The 22,884-nt window shown below is 58.3% G+C and overlaps 2 protein-coding genes and 1 non-coding gene across 3 annotated transcripts in view; 1 reads left to right on the top strand and 2 right to left on the bottom strand.

The window, feature by feature from the left end:
* The window catches only part of SYT7 (synaptotagmin 7), a 35,303-nt gene extending 21,305 nt beyond the window's left edge, over positions 1–13,998 (top strand). Inside the window, exons 7-12 of the mRNA XM_052661687.1 lie at positions 2,207–2,342; positions 6,749–7,019; positions 9,942–10,111; positions 10,753–10,867; positions 11,378–11,577; positions 13,712–13,998. Of these exons, the coding sequence (XP_052517647.1) occupies positions 2,207–2,342; positions 6,749–7,019; positions 9,942–10,111; positions 10,753–10,867; positions 11,378–11,577; positions 13,712–13,816 (997 nt within the window). The 3' untranslated portion in view covers positions 13,817–13,998. The remainder of the gene's footprint in view (positions 1–2,206; positions 2,343–6,748; positions 7,020–9,941; positions 10,112–10,752; positions 10,868–11,377; positions 11,578–13,711) is intronic.
* TRNAA-GGC (transfer RNA alanine (anticodon GGC)) lies at positions 5,622–5,693 on the bottom strand. The gene has a single exon. It is a non-coding gene; the product is annotated as a tRNA-Ala (tRNA).
* Positions 13,999–21,363: 7,365 nt separating the features above from the next.
* Positions 21,364–22,242, bottom strand: LRRC10B (leucine rich repeat containing 10B). Its single transcript, XM_052662506.1, has one exon. The coding sequence runs from the start codon at positions 22,240–22,242 to the stop codon at positions 21,364–21,366; it is 879 nt and encodes a 292-aa protein (XP_052518466.1).
* Between the last annotated feature and the right edge of the window lie 642 nt (positions 22,243–22,884).

The following is a 22,884-nucleotide window of genomic DNA, read 5'->3' as shown; positions in this document are numbered from 1 at the left end:
AGGAGGCCACGGCTGCCCCTGGCTCCCACGCCCTGCTCGCTCGGCCCACCTCACCCACTGCCCTGCACCCACGCATGCCTCGTGCCCTGTCCATCTCTCTCACCGTCTCTGCTCGGGATCCAAATGGTTTCCACCATGGCCCCACCCCCCCGAGTGGGGTGGGGGGCAGGGCGGGACCTGGCCACCCCATCGCTGCCCCCGGCTCCGAAGCCACCATGCTTCCTCCGTCCTGGTGTGTGTCCCCGCCTCCTCTCTGCCTCTCCTCTCGGCCGCCTCACTCCTTGTCCCCTTGTCCACCCTGCAGCCTCTTCACTCGTGTCCAACTAACCTTTCTCGGCTTCTCTCCCTCCCTCCCTGTCTCCTTCCTCCCGTCTGCTCCTCACAGGGATGGCCCTGGGCCGGGCCCCTCCACCTCTCCCTCTGCCTCTGTGCCCCGTCTCTCTGTCTCTCTCTGTCCTGTGACCTCCGATAGCTTCAGTGGCGCTGACCATCTTTTCCTAGGCTGCTTGGCAGCTGTGCTGATGCTGTGGTGTGGCCAGAATAACCGACTTTCTCATACCTTCAGCAGTCAATCTCGGCTCCCTCCTCCTCTCCCACTCTATTTTTAACCTGACTTTACCTCTCCAGCTATTTCAGTCTCCTCTTCCTCCCCGTGCCTGTCTGCGTGAGCACGTGTCCGTGTGTGTGTGTCTGTGTGATGCGTGCACGCGTGCGTGTGCTCTGCTGTGGCCCCGCCTCTGGGAGGGTGCCCCGCGTGTCCCGGCTCGGGTGGGGCGTTTTCCGTGTTGTCTGGACAAGGCCGGGTTCTCACAGCAGGTGCACCGTGCGTCCGACTCTCATGGCGTCTGTCCCCGAAACTGCTCCCTGCTTTTTCTGTTTCAGTGTGTCCCAGTCCACACGCACCCCTTGGCATGCCTGGGCCTCCCCGAATGTGTGTCCTCTCAGAATCTAAGTGTGCACAGCGCTGCGTGTGCGTCATCTTGCTACTCTGGTCGATCTGCCTGGTTCCCCATGCCATTCCTCTCCGTTGCCTGGGTGTCTGTGCACTCGTGTGTGTTTGTGTGTGTGTGTGTGTATGTGTGTGTGTTCACACACCCTGCTGTTGGGTCCTGGTGTCTTCCCTCCAGGGCCTGGCATACTCCATGCATGTCCTGTCTGCCTGTCGTAGCCAACTGTGGGTGCTGGTGGCTGGTCCATTCCGAGGGCCATGGCTTGGGTCCAGCCTGTGTGTGCCTCCGAGTCTGTGGCTCTGGTAGCCTCGAAGCTGTTCTACCGTAGCCCGTCATGAGCCCCATGCTCCCCACCACACGGTCCCTTCCTCGCTGCCTGCCTCCACCTCTCTTCCTCATGGGACATTCCAGCCTGGTCCCCGGGCAGGCTTCCTGAATCCTTGCTAGACGGAGACTGGCTCATCACTCAGCCGCTGGGCCAGAGAGCCCAGCTTCCCGGGGGGTCCACTCAGAGTCAGGGTGTAGACAGGGGCCTGGAGTGGAACCGTCAGAGCCGGGGGCTTTTCAGTGGGACCCTGTCTTCCTCTGACCCCGGGTGAGAGCCTAATCAAAGTGCAGTCCTCAGAGTGAGAGGAGGGTGGAGATTGGGGAGCAAAGTGGTGTAGAGTTGCCCCGTCCAGTAGGTGGCCATTTAAATCTAAATTATGTCAATCAAAAGAAAAACTTCGGTTCTCAGTTGTACTGGCCAAATTTCTAGTGGACAGGGCTGCGTGGACACTGGTCCCAAACTCACCTGGTCAGTCTCTTGTCTAAAGGGCACGTGTATTCCTGCTGAGCCTGAACAAACAGGTGGGGCCTCCAGGAGACAGGAGCTCTGGGCGTGTTTGCCAAGGGAAATGACGCGGACAGGGGAGCTGGACACACCATCTCGGGAGCCTCCCTCCTGGGCTGGGGCCAGCAGGGGTGGAGGGAGCCTCTAGGGAGGGCGGGTGCTCAGAGAGCACCACGTGAGCAGGGGCTGCAGGGTGGGGTACTTTCTAGGGGACAGGAGGAGTGGGAACACGGGCCAAAATTCACCTGCCCGGGGATGTCCAGCCGGATCACGCAGGGGCAGAGGCGAGGGGGAGGGCTCCTGCTGGCCCATAGGAGGTGGCAGCCGCTTGGGTACCAGAAGGTCCTGCTGCCTCCCAGGCCGGCTGTGCCCAGCCCAGCCCACCTCCGAGTCCACACTCATTCAGATCCCTTCCTGCCCCCAGGTTGCCTGCAGGAGGGAAGGCGGTGAACACAGCCCCAGTGCCCGGCCAGACGCCCCACGATGAGTCTGACCGCCGGACCGAGCCTCGTTCCTCTGTCTCAGACCTCGTCAACTCCCTCACCAGTGAGATGCTCATGGTGAGAAGGGCAGGAGGCCCGGGGCAGGGGGCAGGGGGGTGGAGCGTGGGGGTCAGTCATGCAGGAGAATGACCCCGGTGGTCAGGTGAGCCTGCCCTGCGTCCTTTTCCAGCTCTTTCAACCCCAGCAGCCTCTCTGTGCTTCAGTTTCCTCATCTGTCAAGACAGACTAAGAATTCCCATCCTCCTCCTGTCTCTGGGTGGAGCCAGGGCCTTAGAAAATCTGATACATGATCCTAGGAGGAGAGGCTTGTGGACCAAAGACTTGGGGCGGAAGGGGTCCTCTCTCTTGGAGGGACAGCCCACTGAGTGGACGTGTCCGGTGGCATTCCGGGACCCCGTTGCTGGGAGTCAGCTGAGGCCCAAAGAGAACAGGAGAGCAGAACCCCTCTGGTCCTAGTCCTTCTGAGTGGACCCCACCCTCCTGGGATCCCAGCCCTGTGGATCTGAGGTGTTTTCCCTAGGGGAGAGGTTGTGGCTTCACATGGCACCCCCTAGTGGCAGCAGTGAGTCACAGCCATTTGCCCCACCTGCACTTTCCAAAGGGCTCCCTGGAGGGCCCAAGGCCCCAGGGCGAGCCCCCTGTGATTGGGCAGCCGCAGAGGTCAGGCCGGAGTCAGTCAAAGGCTTGGCAGCCCAGAAGTCCCAGGAAGGCTTGGCGAGGACCTGAGGGTGGGGACCCAGTGCCTGCTAGATTCCTAGTGGGGACAAACCATTTCCCATCCCTGGACCTGTGTGCCCCCTCTCCTCCCCTTAGCTCCTCCCTGTCTTCTCCATCCCTCCTGTAGAGAAGGAAGGGGGCTTGGTGGGCTCCCAGGCCCTTGCTAGACTTGACATCATTCAATTCAGTGTTCCCTTGCCCACCACTCTGACATCACACCCCCCACCTTCCCAGAGGCCCTGGGAGCCCCAGGCCCAACCCTCCCGCCATTTAGGGTTCTGGCTGGCTCAAACCATCCATCCACACTCCCTTTTTCTAGATTGTGATAGGCACACACATCACTGGGAGATCTCATTAAAATGCAGATTCCCAGTCAGCAGGCCTGCTACAGGCCCAAGTCTGCATTTCTCCGGAATACAGACTAGAGCATCAGATTTTTCCACATTCCAGATCTGGGCTTCCTTCGGCCTCTCTCCTCTCCTTCTTCCTGCCTGCCCTGAGCCCTGCCTGCCTGGTCCTCCACCACCTTCCTGCCTGTCTTCCCCCACCCATGGGGATCAGCCCGGCCTTCCTCTCCTTTGGACGGGCCTTCAGCACAGTCCATCCCGCCTCCCTGCACAGCCTCTTAATTGGTTCCAGCTTCCTGGTAGCCAGGTTCCCAGAAGGGACGGCCCTTTCCCAGCCAGCTAGCCTGCCCCTTGCTGCCTCCAGGGAGGGGCCGGCAGCCTCAGGCAGAAGAAAAGAGTGCAGGCCCCAGAGTCCTCTCACGTGCTCAGCGGATGCTCAGAGGTGGGCAGGCAGGGTCTAATTGCCTAGCCTTAGGCCACAGCTGGGTCACTGGCATTAACAGTGATGATGAAGATGAATAGGGCAGAAGGAAACCAGGCCCCAGGCTGACCTCCAGGTCCCAGACTGTCCGAAGCTCAGGGGTCAGGAAACAAGTCGGGCACCCAATATAGCCTTTCAGACAAAGGGACTGAGGGGAGGGGGTCAGAGAGGAGGCCTAGCCATACCCCCCTCTGGGTTACTCCTGCCTGCTTGCTTCTACCAGACCTGGGGCTGAGGTAGCACCTCCTCCAGCCCTTGGTGGGGAGGGCGGGGGTGGGGTGGAGTGGCTAGCTTGGTTACCATGGAAACAGATCCAGGAGCTGCCCCAGCTGGTTAATTAGGGCTCAGGGCTGTGGTTTGGGAAGACTGGGAGTGGGCACAGAGCCACTGCCCACTTCTGAGGTGAAGTCCACGGGCCCGGGTTAAGACTCTCAGCACCAGCCCACCTGTTTGGAAACCAAGATCCAAATAACCAGACCAGGTGGGGCTGGGGCCACCTGCGCTTCGGTCACCAGGGTCTCCACCCCAATTTTAGAAGGCATGGGGCGGGGCAAGTGGTCCTGGAAGGGACTGCTCTCAGTCCATAGCCAGCAGTGGCAGGGGCCAGGCTGCAGAACAGGACCACAGCAAGATCCCTTAACCTTCCCTGGAACCCCATAACATAGGTCTGTCTCATGGTGCCACTCTATAGATGCAAAAACTGAGGTTCAGAGGGAGTGGGGCCAGTAGGAGGAGAAGGAAGGAGCTCCTGGGGAAAACTGGACCTGAGATGGAAAGCCAGATTCTCAGCGGGCCTGAATGGAGCGTTCAAAGGGCTGCCTGGATCCGGCCAAGGGGTGGGGCTGGGGGGACCCACTTCCACTGTGAGAAGAATAGGGGAGGCAGCTCCGCCCTGCTCCCACCTCCAGGCAGGACCAGGGGTGTGGCTGGTGAAGCCCCAGACACTGGGCCTGAGTGCGAGAGTGAGGCAGCTGGAAGGCATTCATGATGGCAGGGCGCTGACCTGTGTTCGAATTCTGGCCCATCGCTTAGTCACAGGGTGCTTGAGGCAGTAATCTCTGTGCCCCGAACCAGACTAGAGCCCAGTAGTGTCTGCTTCATCAGGAAGTTGGAGGGAGTAGCTGAGGGCAAAGCGAACAGGGCAGGGCTGGGCCCAGGGTGGTTCCTGTTGGTGTGATCTGGGTGCCTCTCACCTGGGGCAGGGGAGTCCACACACTGGCTTGAGGGGGATGGTGGGAGAGTCTCAAAATCACCCTGGGATGTGGGCCTGCTTTGGTGGCAAGAGTGGACTTTCAAGTCAGAGAGCGTCCATACTGCTGTGCAGTCTTGGACTTGTGACTGAACCTCTCTGAACCCAGTCTCCTCAGCTAGAGAGTGATCTTAACTGCCTCTCCCGGCTATTGTCAGCATTCAGCAAGAAGGTGATGTAATAGGCTTCTGCCGCAGTTGGTGCACATCATACATATTCTTGTCATCTGTATTCGTTAGTAGTTCAGAGCCTAGGGCCGCCTCTCCAGGAGGAAGGAGGGGGCACAGAAAAGTCTCCTGCAGGGGAAGGGGCGAAATCAAACCGGTTCCAGCAGTTTTGTCTTAAATGTGGTACCCTGGGCCCCACCCTGGCTCTTAATCACCTCAGGAGCTTTTAGAGACAGGAATTGTTGTTGTTCAGTTGCTGAGTCGTGTCCAATTCTTTTGCAACCCCATGGATTGTAGCCCACCAGGCTCCTCTGTCCATGGGATTCTCCAGGCAAGAACACTAGAGTGGGTTGCCATTTCCTTCTGCAGGGGATCTTCCCGAGCCAGGGATCGAACCTGGGTCTCCTGCACTGCCAGGCAGATTCTTTACCACTGAGCCACCTGGGAGGCCCAGAGTACGAAATGCTTGGCCCATGTGGATCCCTGGGTCAGGGGTGGAATTTAGGATAGGACCCAGGGAAGGATGCAGGTGGCTGGGGAAGGACAGGATTCTAAAACCTGACCAGATGTCCCCAGTGAGCAACCACAGCTGGGAACACTTGGCTGAGAGACCCTCCCCCAGTTACTTCCCATTTTTTCGACTTCCTCCGGGGAATGGGACACCCATGCCACCCGCTATGTCTATTGGTTGCTGGGTTGGCCCAACCAAGTGCCACCCCCCCGGGGGATGAGGACTGAATGCAGGTGTGGCCTCCTCTGCAGCCATCCGGTGTGCAGTACTGTCATCCGAGGCTCCTAGGAAAAAGCTCTGCCACCCAGGCCCACCCCAGCCCCTCAAAAAGGAGGCTACCCAGGGATGCGGCCTGGGAATCTGCACTTTGCATGTCCCTGCTTTACACAAATAGATGTTGCTTCTGAAAATTCACCTCTCTCATTTTCGAAATCTCTTTATCCTCAGAACTCCAGAGAGTCACTTTCTAAAGAAATAACCACGGTAAATTCTTTTGAGATGAGAACAATCTCCCTCATCTGTTTTGTAGCCCAGGTTTTTGTGTTGGTGTATTTCACAGGGGGCCCTCCCATAGGGCTGATGGAAAGGTGGGAAGGAGGAGGAGGGAGCTGGGGTCCTGGGGCACACCAGGGGAGGTGAAGCAGCCTGTGGTGAAGCTGGGGGCGGGGGCAGACCCAGGGCTGCAAGAAGAGGCTGGGGAGTGGGATGCACACGGCTCTGGGGTTCAGGGGTTGTCCTGGCTCTGCCCCCTCTCCCTGTGTGATCCTGGCCAAGGCACTTGGCTTCCGCCTCGGCATCCTCACCACCAAGATGTGAACAGGAGAGGTGCCGCCACCAACCCCACATGGTGACAGGGCAGGGATGGAGGCAGCTCCCGTAGCTGGACCGGCCTTGGGCACAGGGAGGGGCCTCCCAACCCCACTGGGCTGTGGAGGGGGCTTCGGGGAAGCAGAATTCTCCCCAACGCTGCCTGCCTCTCCTCTGCCCCCAGCTCTCCCCAGGCTCCGAGGAGGACGAGGCCCACGAGGGCTGTAGCCGGGAGAACCTGGGCCGGATCCAGTTCAGCGTCGGCTACAACTTCCAGGAGTCCACGCTCACCGTGAAGATCATGAAGGCCCAGGAGCTGCCGGCCAAGGACTTCAGCGGCACCAGCGACCCCTTCGTCAAGATCTACCTGCTGCCAGACAAGAAGCACAAGCTGGAGACCAAGGTGAAGCGGAAGAACCTGAATCCCCACTGGAACGAGACCTTCCTCTTCGAAGGTGAGGCCGTGCCGCCCCCGCCCCCAGAGTCCCCTCTTCCCCTTGGCTGTCCTGCGCACCACCCAGCCACGCACACACACACACAGATGACCACATGCACAAACACACTTGTACAGATACACACACAGAGGCCCAGGAACTCGGCCCAGTCACCCTGGTGCGTTTCATGTCTGGCTGGGATGAGGTTACAGGGCTGAGTGGAGCCAGCATCGCAGCCAGAAGGCAAGGAGGAAAGCTGGGCCACTGCCCGGACACAGGACCCATCCTCAGCATGCAGCAAGGAGGGGCGGCAACCACAGGATCCAGAGGGGGAACACCTGCAGTGACCACAGTGGAGGGGGTAAGAGCCCAGGCTGTGGCCCAGGCTGCCTAAGTTCAAATCTCAGCTCTGCCGCTTACTAGCTGTGTGACCTGGGGCGAGTTCCTGAACCTGTGCCATGATTCCCCATCTGTAAAATTAAGATAATAGGGTTAAACAAATCAGCGAACTGTAAAAGCACTCACAACACCCAGAAAACACTTTATATCAGTTTGTTAAACACCCTTTGGCAGGGCGACAGCCAGCTCACCCACTAAATAAGTCCTTAAGGGTGAGCCAGTGGGTGTTCGTTTGTTTCTCCCCTCCTCAGTTCTGCATGGGGTCCTCAGTTCTGCATGGGGGCCGGTTTAGAGATGGCATAACCAGTGAGAGGCTCAGCTGTCTGCTGGTGCAGGTGGCCAGCTGGTCGGGCGAAGTTGAAGGGTAGAGCCTCAATCCACTGATCCTTTCTGCAAACATTTACCCAGCATCAGCTATGGGCTGGGCACTGTCCTGGGTACTGAGGGTACAGAAAAGAATGAGGCACCATTATGACCCTTAAGGCATTCTTTGGAAAACACAGATGTGTAGATAGGTAAACCATGCATTGCATGGCAGATGCGCAAGGGCCCAATATAAACTCCTGTTGGTGACACTGAAAACCATTTCCCAGAAGCAGGATCATTCATGATGGGTTTTGATGGATGAATAAGAGTTTGCCAGATAGGAGACTGGTTTTGAAGAGAGCTGACTCAAGTTCAAGGACTTCTTGGAGCCTTCAACCTTTCCAGAACACCTGTCTGTGCTCATTTCACCTAAACAGATGCCAAAGGTCACCTAGGGAATTCCCTGGAAGTCCAGTGGTTAGGACTCCATGCTTTCACTGGCAAGGACCTGGGTTCAATTCCTGGTTGGAGAACTAAGATCCCGTAAACCGCATGGTGAGGTGAAAACAAAGTCACATAAACAGGAGCCTGGGGTATTCCAAAGTGAGCAAGACATAGCCCATAGCCCCCCCGATATGGGGCCCTCTCAAGAATTCAGAAGCTGGGGGCTAGAGGGACAAAGAATTTCCTCTTCGAGTGCACCTGCCCCTATCAGAGGCAACTCCATGCTGCTGGCATCTTTGGTAGAAGGCACCAGAATCCTGCGGAACTCTTCCTCTCCCTTCATCTTCTCCACCAGCTCAGCTAGGATCTTAAGTATTCTCTCTCCTTCCTGCTCACACCTTGGTTCAGGATCACATCACCTGAGGCCTCCAGGCTGGCCCACATCCCCTGCTTTCCCAGGTCAGCTCTTCCTCCTCCTAAGCCTCCCAAAGCCCAGTGAGTGACTGAGGCTTCAGACCTTCCTCTGGCTCCCCAGTATCTTCCATCCTGTCCCAGCGCCTTCCCCTGGCTCTCCGCTCTGGCCTGAGGTCCAGCTCTTCCATCAGGCCCTTTCACAGGCATTTGTTCAATGATTGATTCACTTAACAAATATTTAATCGAGTGCCTACTACGTGCCAGAAATGGTGTTAGATGCTGGGATCCGGTGGTAGCTGAGGACAGAGATGCCTTCCTGGAAATTCTAGCCTACTGGGAAAGCCAGGCTGAAGGAAACATAAATCTCTAGTGCAGCCTGTGATAAGTGCTGTGAAAGGAACGGGCTAGTGTATAAAACAGGGGATCCGAGCCCCTCTGGGACGTCTGGAAAGAAAGCTGAGACCTGATGGAAGAGGATAAGCTGAGACATGGCATGGTGGGGCCAAGGCAAGAAAAGCCAGGGTGGCTGGAGCCCAGTCACTGAGTGAAGAGTGGTCACAAGGTGAGCAGGGAGAGGACAGCGGGCCAAATTATAGAAGGACTTGAAGCCAAGGCAGGGCACCCGGCTTTTATCCTAAGTGCACTGGGAGCCATTGAAAGGCTTTAAGCCGGAGAGTATCATGATGTGATTTCTATTTTTGAAAGCTCACTCTGGCTGCTGTGTTGAGAATGGGCTCTAGGAGAAAGCTCACGAGCAGGGAGGGCTGTTTGAAGACTCCTGTGACTGTCTGGCCAAGAGGTGCCAGTGGCTTGGATGGCGAGGTGGCAGTGGAGATGGGGATGGCTGCTGGTCTGTTGAGGAAGGACAGACGGACAGGCTGATCCATTCGCTGGAGGCTAGGGCGAAAATGGGGAGTCCTAAGACAGGAGTCTAATGCTGTTTCTCTACCTTTGCCATTTCCCTCTGTCCTATGTCCTCCTGGGCCTTGCTTTCTAGCAGCTGTGGCCATCTCAGGCAAGGCCACGTGCCCAGACTTGTCTCAGGATGATTGGCAGTGGCAGGGCTACCCAGAGGGCAAGGGGGGGCACTGCCCAGCCGCCAGATGGACTCGTGATGAACGAGTGAATGAATGGTCTGCTCTTGATTAGCTGTGGGACTTTGGGCAGATAATCTAAGCCATCTGGGCCTCAGTCTCCTCATCTGTAAAATGGACATGATCCCATCCACCTCGCAGAACTGTCAAGGGAGACAAATGAGACGGTCCTTGCTGACCCTTCAGGGAGGTCTGAGTGCACATGTTCCTGCCCGGGGGCGCTGCCCCACCCAGGCTCCGTGTGACCGCACTGTCCTGCTCTTCACCTGCACTGTCTGTCCCCCAGGTTTCCCCTACGAGAAAGTGGTGCAGAGGGTCCTCTACCTCCAGGTCCTGGACTATGACCGCTTCAGCCGCAACGACCCCATCGGGGAGGTGTCCATCCCCCTCAACAAGGTGGACCTGACCCAGATGCAGACCTTCTGGAAGGATCTGAAGCCATGCAGCGATGGGAGTGTAAGGCCCTACCTACAGGTCCCCGGCTGGGCAGCTAAGAGACCAGGTCCTGGTCGTTGTTCAGTCGCTAAGTCGTGTCTGACTCTTTGTAACCCCATGGCCTGCAGCCTGCCAGTCTTCCCTGTCCTTCACTATCTCCCAGAGTTTGCTCAAACTCATCTCCATTGAGTCTGTGACGCTTTGCAACCCCATGGACTGTAGCCCACCAGGCTGTCCATGGAATTCCCCAGCCAAGAATACTGGAGTGGGTTGCCATTCCCTTCTCCAGGGGATCTTCCCCACCCAGGGTTTGAACCTACACCTCCTGCATTGCAGGGGGATTCTTCACCATCTGAGCCACCAGGGAAGTCCAGATGGGGTCCGAGTCCCTCCTCAATGGCAGGGAATCAGGAGGGTTGTGGGCGGGGTGGGTAGGCGGGGCCTAGCAGACCGGAGTCCCCACCAGCCGGCTGGAGGCCAGTGCCAACGCTCAGCAGCTGGGGAGGCTGGGCGGTGATAGAGAGCCTGGGGAGCAGGGCCCAGACCTGCCAGATGAAGGGGAACCAGCTATGCAGCTGTGACAAACAGAGGGGGTGGGTAAGCACCCAGGTGCAAGGGGAGGGGTCCCCTGGTCCCCACAGCCCTCTTGTTCTCCCTCTCAGGGGAGCCGAGGCGAGCTGCTCCTGTCTCTCTGCTACAACCCCTCTGCCAACTCCATCATCGTGAACATCATCAAAGCCCGGAACCTCAAAGCCATGGACATCGGGGGCACGTCAGGTGCTGGCGCCTCTCACGGCCAGGGGCGGATGGGCCAGGGAGCTTCTGGTGCACAGGAGTCATGCTGGATGTGAACAGCAGGGTCCTGGCTGTGGGCTTCACCCCCAACCCCCAGGCCCCACCTCCAGTCCCCATGCCTTTACCCTACAGCCCTGGTGGCCGCCTTTGGAGTACCTTCAGGGTCAGCATCATCTTGAACTCTGCCCTGCTCAGGATCAGAAAGAAAGTGAACACGATGGTGGGGGGGCCTTGGGTTCTAGCCCCAGTTCTGACACGTCTTATCTGTGACCTCGAGTGAGATCTGAGCCTCTCAGTCTTCCCGTTTGTGTTCCCAGAAGAGCACTAGGCAATGGCTACAGTCCCTGGCAGCTCCTCCATCTGCTGATGCCCCAGGTCCCCCCGCCCTCCTTCTTCCTTGGGCTTTCCTCACCCCGCAGGGAAAGAGCACAGCCCTTCCTGCCCCAGCTTCCCCTCTCTGCTCCTCTGACCCTTCCCCCTGATGTCCCCCAGACCCCTACGTGAAGGTGTGGCTGATGTACAAGGACAAGCGGGTGGAGAAGAAGAAGACAGTGACGATGAAGAGGAACCTTAACCCCATCTTCAATGAGTCCTTTGCCTTCGACATCCCTACGGAGAAGCTGAGAGAGACGACCATCATTATCACTGTCATGGACAAGGACAAGCTCAGCCGCAACGACGTCATTGGCAAGGTAGGTGGGTTGGGGGAGCACCCGGCAAGGATGTGTCCTTCAAAGGAGCTGCCGGGGTAGTGAGTGATCACAGGGCTGGACAGCAGGAGGGAGAGGGGGTCAGTCTCTCTGTTTCATCTGAAAAGGAGAGGATTGGTCGAGATTTGCCCCAGTGTCCTCCCATGTCCATCAGTTCAGGACAGACCACTGGAAGAGCAGGAAAAGAAGGAAATGATAGGGAAAAGTGTCCTGGGTGCCCCAAAGAGGGTTTTCTGGGCAGGACCCTCTGACAAGGTAAATCAGTGTCGCCCTGGGTTCTGCCTGCAGAGGGTAAGTGGCCTGGGACTTGTGTTGAGAGTCAGGCTCCGAAGACTCTGCTCTTCAACAGCTGTAGGACCTTGCCTCTCTGAGCCTCAGTGTTCTCATTTGCAAAATGGAGCTATAATACCAACCCTACGGTGTTGTAAGAACTGCCTGAGGCATGTGGACATTCTCCTTGCAGAAACTGACCTCTCTTCATCATATGTTAACTGAAAGTCCATGCCTGGCCTTGAGTTTTTCCAGGATGCCATTCTGTACCGTAAAGCCATCTCTTTTCTACTTTGAAATGTCTGTTCCTTTGTTTGGCTATGGCTTAGAGTGGAGAGTGTGGGCTTGAGAATCACCCTGCCTGGATCCAGAGCCCAGTGCTGCCTCTTAACAGTCATAACATTTATGAGCCTCATTCTTCCTCTTAAAATGAGAGTAAAACAAACCTAGCTTCACAGGGTGCTGGGAGGATTAAATAACACAGGCAAGATGCTTAACACAGCACATGGAACATGTATGTTAGCCACTATCGTAATGAAGGTTATTACTGAGAAGTTCCTAGTAAGGGCATGGGCGTCCAATCGGGAATGGAGGTTTGACCAGAAACAGTGCCGGAAGTCAGTTGACTAGAGAGGTACAGAGGAAGGGAAGATGCCAGGAGCAAGTGAGGGGAGAACATGCGTCACCCAGGGGATAGCCCAGTATGAGGGAAATGGGAAGTGACCTGGGCACCCACAGGGAAGAGGGCCGAGGTGGAGGCACCCCTCAGACAGACGGGGATGGAGAACCTAGCTATTGGGGGTGGGAGGGAAGCAGCTGGCCCCAAAGAGGACAGCTGACCCTGCCGGCCATCCAGCAAGGCCCAGGGAGTATGTATGACTTGCTGACCTGTGGTCACAGGTAGGACGGGTCCCCAGGACAGCATCATCCACATCCCATGGGACTATGAGTGTTGAGCCCTTCCTTGGCCAGCTTAGTCTTTTCTCAAGCTTAGTCTTTTAGAGTTGGGTAAGTCCTACCTTCTGCTGGCTGAACTGAGGTGAAGGTGGATTTGTCCTCCCTTTGGCCCAAGTAGCTTAGGGAGCCCTATGCTCTGAGCTAGCCACCAGTCACAAGGCTGAGGTTAGCCAGGGGATCACGTACACAGCCTCCCCCTACCCCCCGGGGCTATGAAGCTTCTCACATGGAAGCAGGTAGGATTAGGTTGATAGTATAAAGTCCACGGGGTCGCCAAGACTCGGGTAAGACTGAGCAACTGAACAACAAATGAAGCCCCAAAGACCCAGATTTAAATCCTTCTGCACCACGCATAAATCCTGTGACTGTGGGTCAGTCTCTTAACTCTCTGTACCTTAGTTTCTCCATCTGTAAAATGGGGATAGTAACATACCTGCCTCACCGGTAAGGATTTGATGATCTATGTATGCAAATCCCTAGCTCCATGCCTGATAGGTACTAAGCGTGCCTATGAAGTGTAAGAGTGTTTGTCAGTAAGGAGGGATAGACAGTGCCCAGGAGGTAGGGGAGGGAAGAGCGTAGGAGAATCCTGCCTCCATCCCCATCCATCTCTCACCACAAAACAGGCTGGGTGTTTAACTGGAAAGGGCCAGGCATGCCCAGGCTCCCGAGCGAAAGCACAACAGGGAAGATAGGTCAGGCTGGTTGGCGGGTGGGTGGAGATAGGAGGGGCTTCTGTAGGCTAGGTTGTCACTGCAGGCAGAGACCCCATTGGTCCCCATGATCACAAGCTAGGGTGCCACCGTGGACACAGAGTGTCACCACCAGTGGGGGAAGGGACAGTGCCTCAGAGGGTGCCACTAACGCCTCCTCTTCCCTCTCTCCCCAGATCTACCTGTCCTGGAAGAGTGGGCCCGGGGAAGTGAAGCACTGGAAGGACATGATTGCCCGGCCCCGGCAGCCTGTGGCCCAGTGGCACCAGCTGAAGGCCTGAATGGGGCCAAGGGAGCCCCAGGGGGCTGAGGGCCGGGTCCCCATCACGCCCTCACCACTTTATGCACAAGGCCCGGCCTGGCCCCCCCCCGGCCATGGGTGAGGGAAGGATCCCGAGGGCTTGGCCAGGGACAGGTCCCAGGAACCAGTCGGGCCCTGCTTCTAGGGAGCACCAGCCCCATTCCCCACCGGTCCAGCTCTGGGGGAGGGACTCTGGGAGCCATTTGCCTGCTTTGCCCCTTTCCTTCCTGACTTGCTGATACTCAAGAAGCGGGGAGGTGAGCTTGAGAGCCAGAGGGCAGATCCCTCCAGAGGCCCGCCAGGTGGGCACGGTCCCCCGTTTTCTTTAAGGCAGCGCCTAGGAGTGGAGGAAGGCCGCCCCCCGCCCCCGCCCCCAACGTGGGCCCGGGAGAGGGGATGTCGGAGGCGTTTGGCCCCGGCCTGGCCTGACCGAGAGAGAGGGAGGCCTGTTCCAGGGCAGTTTCAGGAGCCGGCTGGGCCCTGAGCGCCGAGGATAGTATAGAGCCTGCTCCGGGGGTCCTGGAGCCGCAGCCCTGTGTATTGTGTTGTGTCCACCGTGCGTGTGTAACGTGTGTGTGCGTGCACGTGTGGGGGTGGCAGCACGCATTCCCTGTGTCCCTGGGGCCCATGTGCTGAAGAGGCTGAACAGAAGAGGCTGAACCGACGGGGTGGGCTGGAGGCTTGAGAAGTCAAGGCACAGAGCTAGGGGGTGGGAGAGGAGAGGCAGGTGAGGGGGTGGGGTGAGGCAGGGATGGAGGGAAAGTCGGGTGGGGAAGAGGGGCAGAGAGGAGCTAGGCTGAGACCTGGACTCTGTCCTTCTCCTCCCACCTCCCCAAGCTCTCCACCGGCTCCCTCCCCAGCAGCGTCATCTCTTGAGCATCAGTTTTTGCCTTTTAGGCGCCACTGTGCATATCACATTCCACCTCTGCTCCTTTCTGTCTCAGGGGTCCCAAGCCCCCACTAGCTCTCTTCCCTAACATCCTCATCCAAAGACACCCTCCCCGTTCCCAGGTGTCACATCCCAGCCACAATGGCAGCACTCACCACGCCTTCCAGCTTCCTTCCCCTTCCTCCTCTCTGCCGACCTCCCTGCCACACACATTCTCCCTCTCTTCCATCCCACCTCACGCCCCCACCCCCGTTCGGAGACCTTCCTTTTCATTCCATCGTGGTCTCTGTCCTTGCATCTCTTGAGCAGCTCACTTTTCCCACCGCCCCTGGTCCCCTAGTTCAGGCGGAGGAAGCAGAGAGCATTCCCGGATCCTGTGAGTTTTGAGGTTGCCCTCCTCCCCCACAAAGAAGCTGTGGTTTCCCTGCCTCCGCGGATGCAGAGACTAGAACTAGCAGCTCCACGGAAAGGGAAGATTTCAAGATGATCCCTGCTTAAGCCCCCTCATCTCCACGTGGGTCCCGGTGTTGATACAACACAGCTGGCGACCGCCTTCGAATCCCGGGGTCCTCGCGCTTGCGCCTGGCATTCCCGGAAGACGCCGCCAGGTGGCGCCAGCACATCACAGTCTGTGGACGAGGCCTGGGCCCACGGCTCTACCCCCAAATGGGTGACGCCCCAGGAAAGGAGACTCTGGAAAAGGTCCCCCACTTTGCACGGCAAAAGCATGGGCAGTTGGGAACCATGTTCCTTAAGCAGACTTCCCTTTGAGCTGAGCGTTCTGATCACATTTTTGCCCATATCAAAAGTTTCTTACATAGACTCTCACGCCTTTGCCCCTACACCTGACCCTAAGGATCTGGAGGAATATCATACAAAGTAAGTGAATCATTTTGTAGAGTGAAGAGTGCTAACGTAAAGCAAGTAGTCACCCACATTCCTTGTAAATCCCAGTTTTTCTATATTGTAGCTTTGCTTAAAATGGGGGTCTGCCCTCATAGCACGGCCCTTATCGGGCAGGCCGGGGAACCAACCCCCAGCGGGGAGGGAGGGCAGCGGCTCCGGAGACAGTGGAAGCGAAGAAAGGTTGCTGTTGGAAGCTCTGAGAGGCGGAGGGGCTCTGCCAGTCTCCATCCCGCCCTCAAATCCTGTGCCCCTCCACCCCGAGGCCGGTGGGACAGCAAGCCCCGCTCCAGGTCCCCTTGCCTGCTACAGAGCTCTCTGGAATTGGACCAACTAGCACTGAGTGGGCGGGGCAACTGCGCCCCCGTTTTCCGAGCCCCGCCCACGAAGCTCTTAGCCAATCACATGCAGAGAGCCTCACCTGGCCCTGCCTATTCCAAACCTGACCGCACCCAGGCGCAGCGATGAACCACGCGTGGGGTTCTCCAACCCCCGACGTGCAGCCTGAGCTCTGGGACGCGGGGGAGTGGTGGCAAGCGGCGGGCCAAGGGCAAGGTGGGCTAGCAAGGGAAGAGGCGGGTGGTATGGGTGAGGGCGGGGGGAGGTCTAAGGTTTTAGGGAACAGAGAAAGGGGGAACTTGGGGGTGGAGGAAGGGCACGGCCCTGTTGCCATCCCAGGACCTTGGACAGATCACCCACACTCCCGGGGCCTCAGTTTCCCCATCTGTAAAATGATGGTAATAATACTTCACCTACCTCATGGGGGAGGTTGTAAGGCCGCCGTCACCTGACCTGGGGGTGGAGGTTGGAGGATTCTGAAGGTGCTACCCGCGAGCAAAGTATTATTACCGAAGCCTGAAGGCAAGGCCCGCCTGCCCCTCCCCCCACAGAGCCTCCGGGGATAGCTGAGGCCGGCCTGGGCCCACCTATCTCTTCTCCACTGTGTCCCTGCACCCTTCTTGAGCGTCATCCACCATCTTTGTGGGCACCCTAGAGTTAGTCGTTAACTTGTTCAGGTATCCTTTCTTGTGACCATCACCCCACATAACTGCTGTATAAATTCTACCTGCCCCAGGACCCCGCACCTGCCCACCGGCGCTAGACGCCAGGGAAGGGACAAGGAAAACAGCCACACAAAAAGCCAAGGGGAGTCCCCAGAGTCCCCAGTCCTGCTGGGGCCCCAGGGGTGGGGATTGGTGGTTTCTGTTTGTACTGTGTTTGAGTCCTTGAGCGCAAGTGTTTTATAAAAAAAAAAAAAAAAAATCTACGACAAAAACCCACCGTCACAAAAAAAAAAAAATTGCAGCGAAGAGAAATGAAGAAAAACTGAAGAAAAAAAGAGGGGGGAAAAAAAAACCATACAAAAATTTTCCACCACATGCACCCTCTAAGCCAGCAAGATTTCCTCTTTGCAAAATCATATTTTTGTGGGGATGGGCCCTGCTTTTTGTGGCAAGGCCCGTTCTGATTAATAAAGGATCGTGAAAAAGTAGGGCCTTGGCTGTTTCCTCCGTGGGTCCTAGCCCTCCACTATCTCCCAGGGGAAGAGGAAGTGGGGGATGGGGATGGATAGCCTGGGGCCAAGTCTCCCCTCACCTGTCACCTTTGGGATTCAGCTTCACTTGATGAGGCCCTTCTAGCCTATCTTCAGGTTGAGAATATGAACCCACCAGCTACCCAGAAATCCAGGAAGCAGCCATACCCCCTGGATCATGCCTAAAGCAAAGCTTATTGGGAGTGGAGTCTCCTTAGGGCTTACAGGGTGCCCCTCTAGTTCACCCAGCCCCACACGCCCTCCCCACAGTTCCCAGGGGACCCTCACCACCCTCCAAGGCAGGTGAGACAAACCAAAGGGAGACCCTTCACCTTTCCCACCACCAACGTGAACTCTGACAGGGCCACTGTCGTTTCAGGCCAGTGTGTCCTCTCTGTTCCCTGTGGAGTTCTGGGCTGTTGGCCGGACCTGAGCCTTCTCTCCAACCCTTTTCTGGTTTCATCCTTTAGAATTAGAAAAGTCTCAACTCAGTCCCTGCCTGAGGACCTAGAAAGCTGGGCCCCAGTAGACACAGAGGCCCCGGGGCAAACTGTTTCCTTCCGCAGTTCCCTCCATCCACAGAAGAGCAATAACAATTCTTGCCCTTTCTTCCTTCCCTCTTGCACACAGCCCGGGGGAAACCGAGGCTTGGCAGCTCTCCCGGTGCTTTCAGAAGGGAAGCGCTACACCTGTTACGGGCGCACAGGAAAGGAGAGCCCTCCACTGTTGTGCGTCCACCTGCTGGCCCCTGTCCACCCCTATTAGAGGGGCCACCTTGCCTCTTGCTCCCCCATACCTGGGGCTGGCAGCTTTCTCCTCACTCTGCACTAAGTACTCCCACCTGAAGCTGCCCGCCCTCTCCCCTTCTGCCCCATACTGACAATATGGTTTAAATGTCTCTGGTTCAGAGGTTGGAGGGAGGCCTGGGGTCAGGTAAGTAAGCCTCACAAGCAGTTCTTGCCAGGACTTCTGCTCGATCTGGAAAATCTAGGCTAAAAAGCAGGACAGCTCGGCCTGGCAGAGGTGACAGCCCCTTGCCGTGGGCTCCAGGCCTCTCTCCTCCTGCACTTCTGTCTTCTTCCTGCCTTCACTTCATGGGGTTTCTCTTCATCCCTGCCTGCAGAGGCTCCCCCATCCTTCCCTGTGCCTGGGACCACTGCCCTCTGGTCTCTTTCTCCTGCCAGTCCCTCTTGGATGCCGCTGCTTTCTGGAAGGCCATCTCAGGCCACGTTCTGCTCGCCTCTCCCTCCCCCACAAAGACAACCAGAAGGACGCGGGTTGAACGTGCTGTATGCCCCAGCCGTGGCTCCCCTGACCTGTCTCCCCTGAAGATGCCCCGCTCCCTGTGTCTGTGTCCTGTGTGTACAAGTTGTGCCACCTTTAGACTGTGAGCCCCACCCCCGGGCAGGGACCCCTGTCTGAATACATGTTCTGCGTGGCACACTCAGGTGTGCTAATAAATGTCCATTCTGAGAACAAGAGTGCCCAGGTGTCTTAAGGAAGCTTTGGGCCAATGGCTAAGCAAGCCCATGTGATGGCACTGGAAGGAAGGGAGGTGCTTCTGGGCAGGGCCCCCAGTTTCTGAGCACCCTGTTCTCCTGCTTTCTGAAGTGGGAAGAGGGGGATGATGGTAACGAGTCCAGGAAGGCATCCAGTCTCTGCTCCTCTGCCAGCTGGGAGGGCTGGCTGTTGGGAGGCTCCAGGAGGAGGAAGAGAGGCTATGATTCCCACTGACTCCACACCCAGACCTGACCACCAGCCACAGGCAGGTAGCATCTCCCGTGTCGGACTGAGCACTGGGTTAGCAGGCCTAACATCCACTTATGGGCAAGTCACTTACCTCCCCGGGCCTGTTTTTTGCCCTGTTGCTGCCTCTGCTCTCATCTCATCACCACCCCCACAGCCTGCCTCTGCCCTGCATCCCTGGCACAAACACTGAACTCTTCCAGGGCTTCCCTGCCCTGTTCCCCCACAACCAACCCACCCGTGACTGTCACCCCAACAATGTGGGGAACCGCTGACCTGGCCATTGTTACAAGTGCCCCTATAAAAATCATCTCCCTTTCTCCCTGCTCCTCCAAGGCCAAGTGATAAGTCACGGGTAGCTGGGGGCTGGGGAGCAGGTGGGCCAGTGGGGAGGGACCACCAGTCCTGATGGAGCCTCAACAGGGGTAGCGTGGCACCTGAGGGTCTCTGGGAGGGACACAGCCAAACCCCAGGCTCCTTTTCTTCCTTGAGAGGAAGACAGCCTCTAGTCTTCCCCATTCTACAAGCACTTTGTGCATTTGGAGGCCTTCACTCTCCCAAGCTGATTCCTTCAGATCCATCCCTGGCCTCCTCCTGATCTGCAGGCCCAGCCCAGTAGCCAGCAAGCTGCTGGGCCAAGCCTGACCTTTGGGCCTTATATGACATTATCCTTGTTGTCATGGTGATGGTGGCCTGGCAGCATCTTCTCATGGGACATGGGCCTCCAGGCTTGACGTTTTACAATTTTCTCTCTTAAAAAAAAAAAAAAAATTAACTCTTTTTATCCCCTCCTTAACAATGAAGAGAGAAAGTAATGACTGAGCTAAAAAAAAAAAAAAGCGACTAAGAGAAAGAAACAGAGAGAGGAAAATGGAGCCAGGGAGATGGAAGAAGGGAAGAATAGTCACAGATGGGGAGGAACAGGGTCAGTACCAGTGAAAGAATAGAGAAAGGTCAGCCCAGCCTGAGATTCAAAAATATATTAAGAGTCAGGAATCTGAGAACGAAGCTGGAGAAGACTGGGGAAGGGAGGCTGGGGGTGGGGGGCAGTGGCTGGGTGGCAGAAAGATACAGCCAGATGGAAGAGCAGTCTTGAGCAGCCAAAGCCATTTGTGACTGAAGACAAGCTCTCCTGCCCCAGACAGGACACAACAGTTGGCTGGGGCCACTGTGACGCAGGGCTGGGGCACATGGACAAAGGGCAGTGCCAGGGGCAGCCCAGAGTCCCCACAGCAACGGGACCCAGTGCTCCCAGGGCTTATAAATAAACAGGCATGTGGGAAACGCACATTCTTTCTCCAAGAAATATAATTTATGTTTACAGCCAGTTTTTTTTTTTTCTCTTCCTAAAGAAAACACCACCATGTGGGGCCCCCGCCCCAGACAGTGTCCCTGAGTGGCCCTGGCCCTGGGCCTTCCTCCCATTATTGCTTGGATGGGAAAGATCTGACCCTGGGAACTACAGAGCAAAGCCTCATTCCTCACCCCCTGGAGGCTGTCCTGGTGACGGAGAGGAGGCACACAGGGCTTGTCCCCTGCCCCGTGCCGTGCCAGCCACCCTGACGCTGCCCATTTAAGGGAATGGAGAGTCCAGGCGGTGGCTACACAGGAGCAGCCGCCCGGAGCAGAGAGCCTCTCTCTTGGTGCAGGAGGCCCTGGAAGCACAGTGGCTTCTTTTCAAACCTGACAGCTGGAAGGCTCAGGCCATGGGGAAGGGAGGGCCTGTTCTCTTTGCAGCAAGATTCCGCACACAATCTGGGAGAAGAGAACAGAATAAAAGGCAGGGGCAGAGACCTTGCCTTCTGGGTGACCCCCTTATCCCCACTCCTTCCCCACACAAAATTTAGGAGGCCTGGAGAGGGAGGTATGTACCATGAGCCCCCGTGGAGGGGCAAGGGCAGCTGTGGTGTTTGGTCCCCAATCCCTGGCTCCCACACCTGTCTGTCCAGGGCACAGGCTCCAGCTCCAAGCCCCCCGCCCCTGGCCCAGGCCTCCTTCTGTTTGCACTTCTGCCTCATGCAGGCATGTGGTCCACCCAGAGGTAGTGGCTCCTGAGCCAGAAAGGGTGGACCTAGAAGATCCAAACTCCGGTCGGAGGTGGGGGCCGTGGGCATCTAGACTCAGTCGAGGAGATGATTCCGTGATCAGTGGTGACCCTGGTTCCAGGAAGAAGCTGGTGCTTTTATTGTGTTGTCAGTGACTTTACCAGGGGCCATTCGAGCTATAGGTGGAGAGAGCTGGGACTTCTTGGGCTGACGACTGCCCAGGGACCAGCCGGGAGGCAGTCTTCTCACTACCCTGGAATGTCTGAAGATGGCCACCAGGCCTGCGTGTCCCTGGCAGTGTGCCCAAACTGACCCTTCCTCTGCCCCCAAGTAGGAACCCACCGTTCCCAGGAACCTTGCCAGAGCCCCTCCTCCCAGACTGGCCGAAGCTCATCGTCCAGATCACAGGCTCAGGTGCCCAGTCCTGGAGCTGCTTCCAGGGCTCGGAGGCTGTCCCCGGGGGCCCCCAGAGCCCGGGAGCTACCGCCCCCTATGAGCAGGTCTTCTTCCTCTTCATCCTCAAAGGCCCGCGCTGGGCGCCTGGGCAGCGGCCGGGGCGTGGGCTCGTCGCGCTCGGCCATGCGCTCGACGGCGCCCTCGCCCACAAGGAAGACTGTGTCGGCCACCCGGGGGGGGCCAGTGACCGGGTTGTGGTCGTAGGAGAAGACGCGCAGGGCGCGCAGCGGGTGCAGGTCCGGGAAGCCGCCCAGGCGGTTGCGGTCTAGGTCGAGGATGTGCAGGCGGCCCATGCGCAGCAACGCGGGCGGGAATTCCTCGAAGCGGTTGCCGTAGAGCCAGAGACCGCGCAGGCCCGTCATGCGCGGCAGCTCCGCGGGCAGCGCGCGCAACCGGTTGTCGCCCATCTGCAGCGACTGCAGCGCCACCAGGCGCAACAACGGGCGCGGAAAGCGCCGCAGGAAGTTGCCCTCGATCCAGAGGCAGCGCAAGCTCTGCAGCTGCGCGAAGTCGGCGGGCAGCGCCAGCAGCCGGTTGCTGCCCAGGTAGAGGCGCGTGAGGCGCGGAAGGCGACACAGGCCGTCGGGCAGGCGCTCGAGCTTGTTGAAGTCGAGCGCCAGGATGCGCAGCTCGCGCAGCTCCTCGATCTCCTCGGGCAGCTCGCGCAGCCCGGTGCCGCTCACGTACAGCTTCTGCAGCCGGCTCAGCGCGCACACGGCGCTGGGAAGCCGCCGCAGCCGCCTCCCGCTCAGCTCCAACTGCTGCTCGCCGTTGCGCAGTTGCTCCTCAGCGTCCGACGGCAGCTCGTCCGGCGTAGACTCGGCGATGCCCATGGTCACCAGCCCCGGGCGGGGCCACCGCCGCCGCCGCCCGGCATCGCCCCGCCCTGGCGGCCCCTGGGCCTCCTAGACGGGGCCGAGGCCGCGCTGGCTCCGGGACCCCCCGCCCCGGCCTGTCCCTGCTCCGCGAGGGAGGCCGTGCGAGGCGGGGAGGAGGCGCCCCCCCTGGGGCCCCGCCGCGGCGCGCCGCGCTCGGCCGCCCGCCCTCCGGCCTCCGCCGCTCCCTCCGCTGGAGGCCGACTGGTTCGAGTTAGCGCGGATTCTCAGCTTGGAGACCCGTCGCCCTGGCAACCCCCGACGCGCGCGCGGCTGCCAATGAAGCGGAAGGAGGGCGGGGCGGGGCCAAGGTGCGGCTGAGTTGGGTCCTGGAGCCCCGGCCCGCGGCCCGCTTTCCCACCGGTCGGGCACCGGAGACAGCACTAACCCAGGGAACCCAAGAACCGCGCCCCGCAAGCCTGGCTCCGTGCCAACACAAACCCGACGACTGACGCTGTCTACGCTTCCAGCCACCGCGAGCCGTTTGGTGTGCGGTTTGCAGGCGCCCAGAGCTGCCAGTCCAAGAAGGAAACAGGGAGTGAGGAAATGCCGGCGCGCGACCCAAGCCTGGACAAGTGGCTCTCCAGGAGGGACTGAGGG

This window comes from Budorcas taxicolor, chromosome 25 (assembly GCF_023091745.1).
Source record: "Budorcas taxicolor isolate Tak-1 chromosome 25, Takin1.1, whole genome shotgun sequence".
NCBI classification, from domain to species: Eukaryota; Metazoa; Chordata; class Mammalia; order Artiodactyla; family Bovidae; genus Budorcas; species Budorcas taxicolor.
This window is presented reverse-complemented; position numbering and strand designations above follow the sequence as displayed.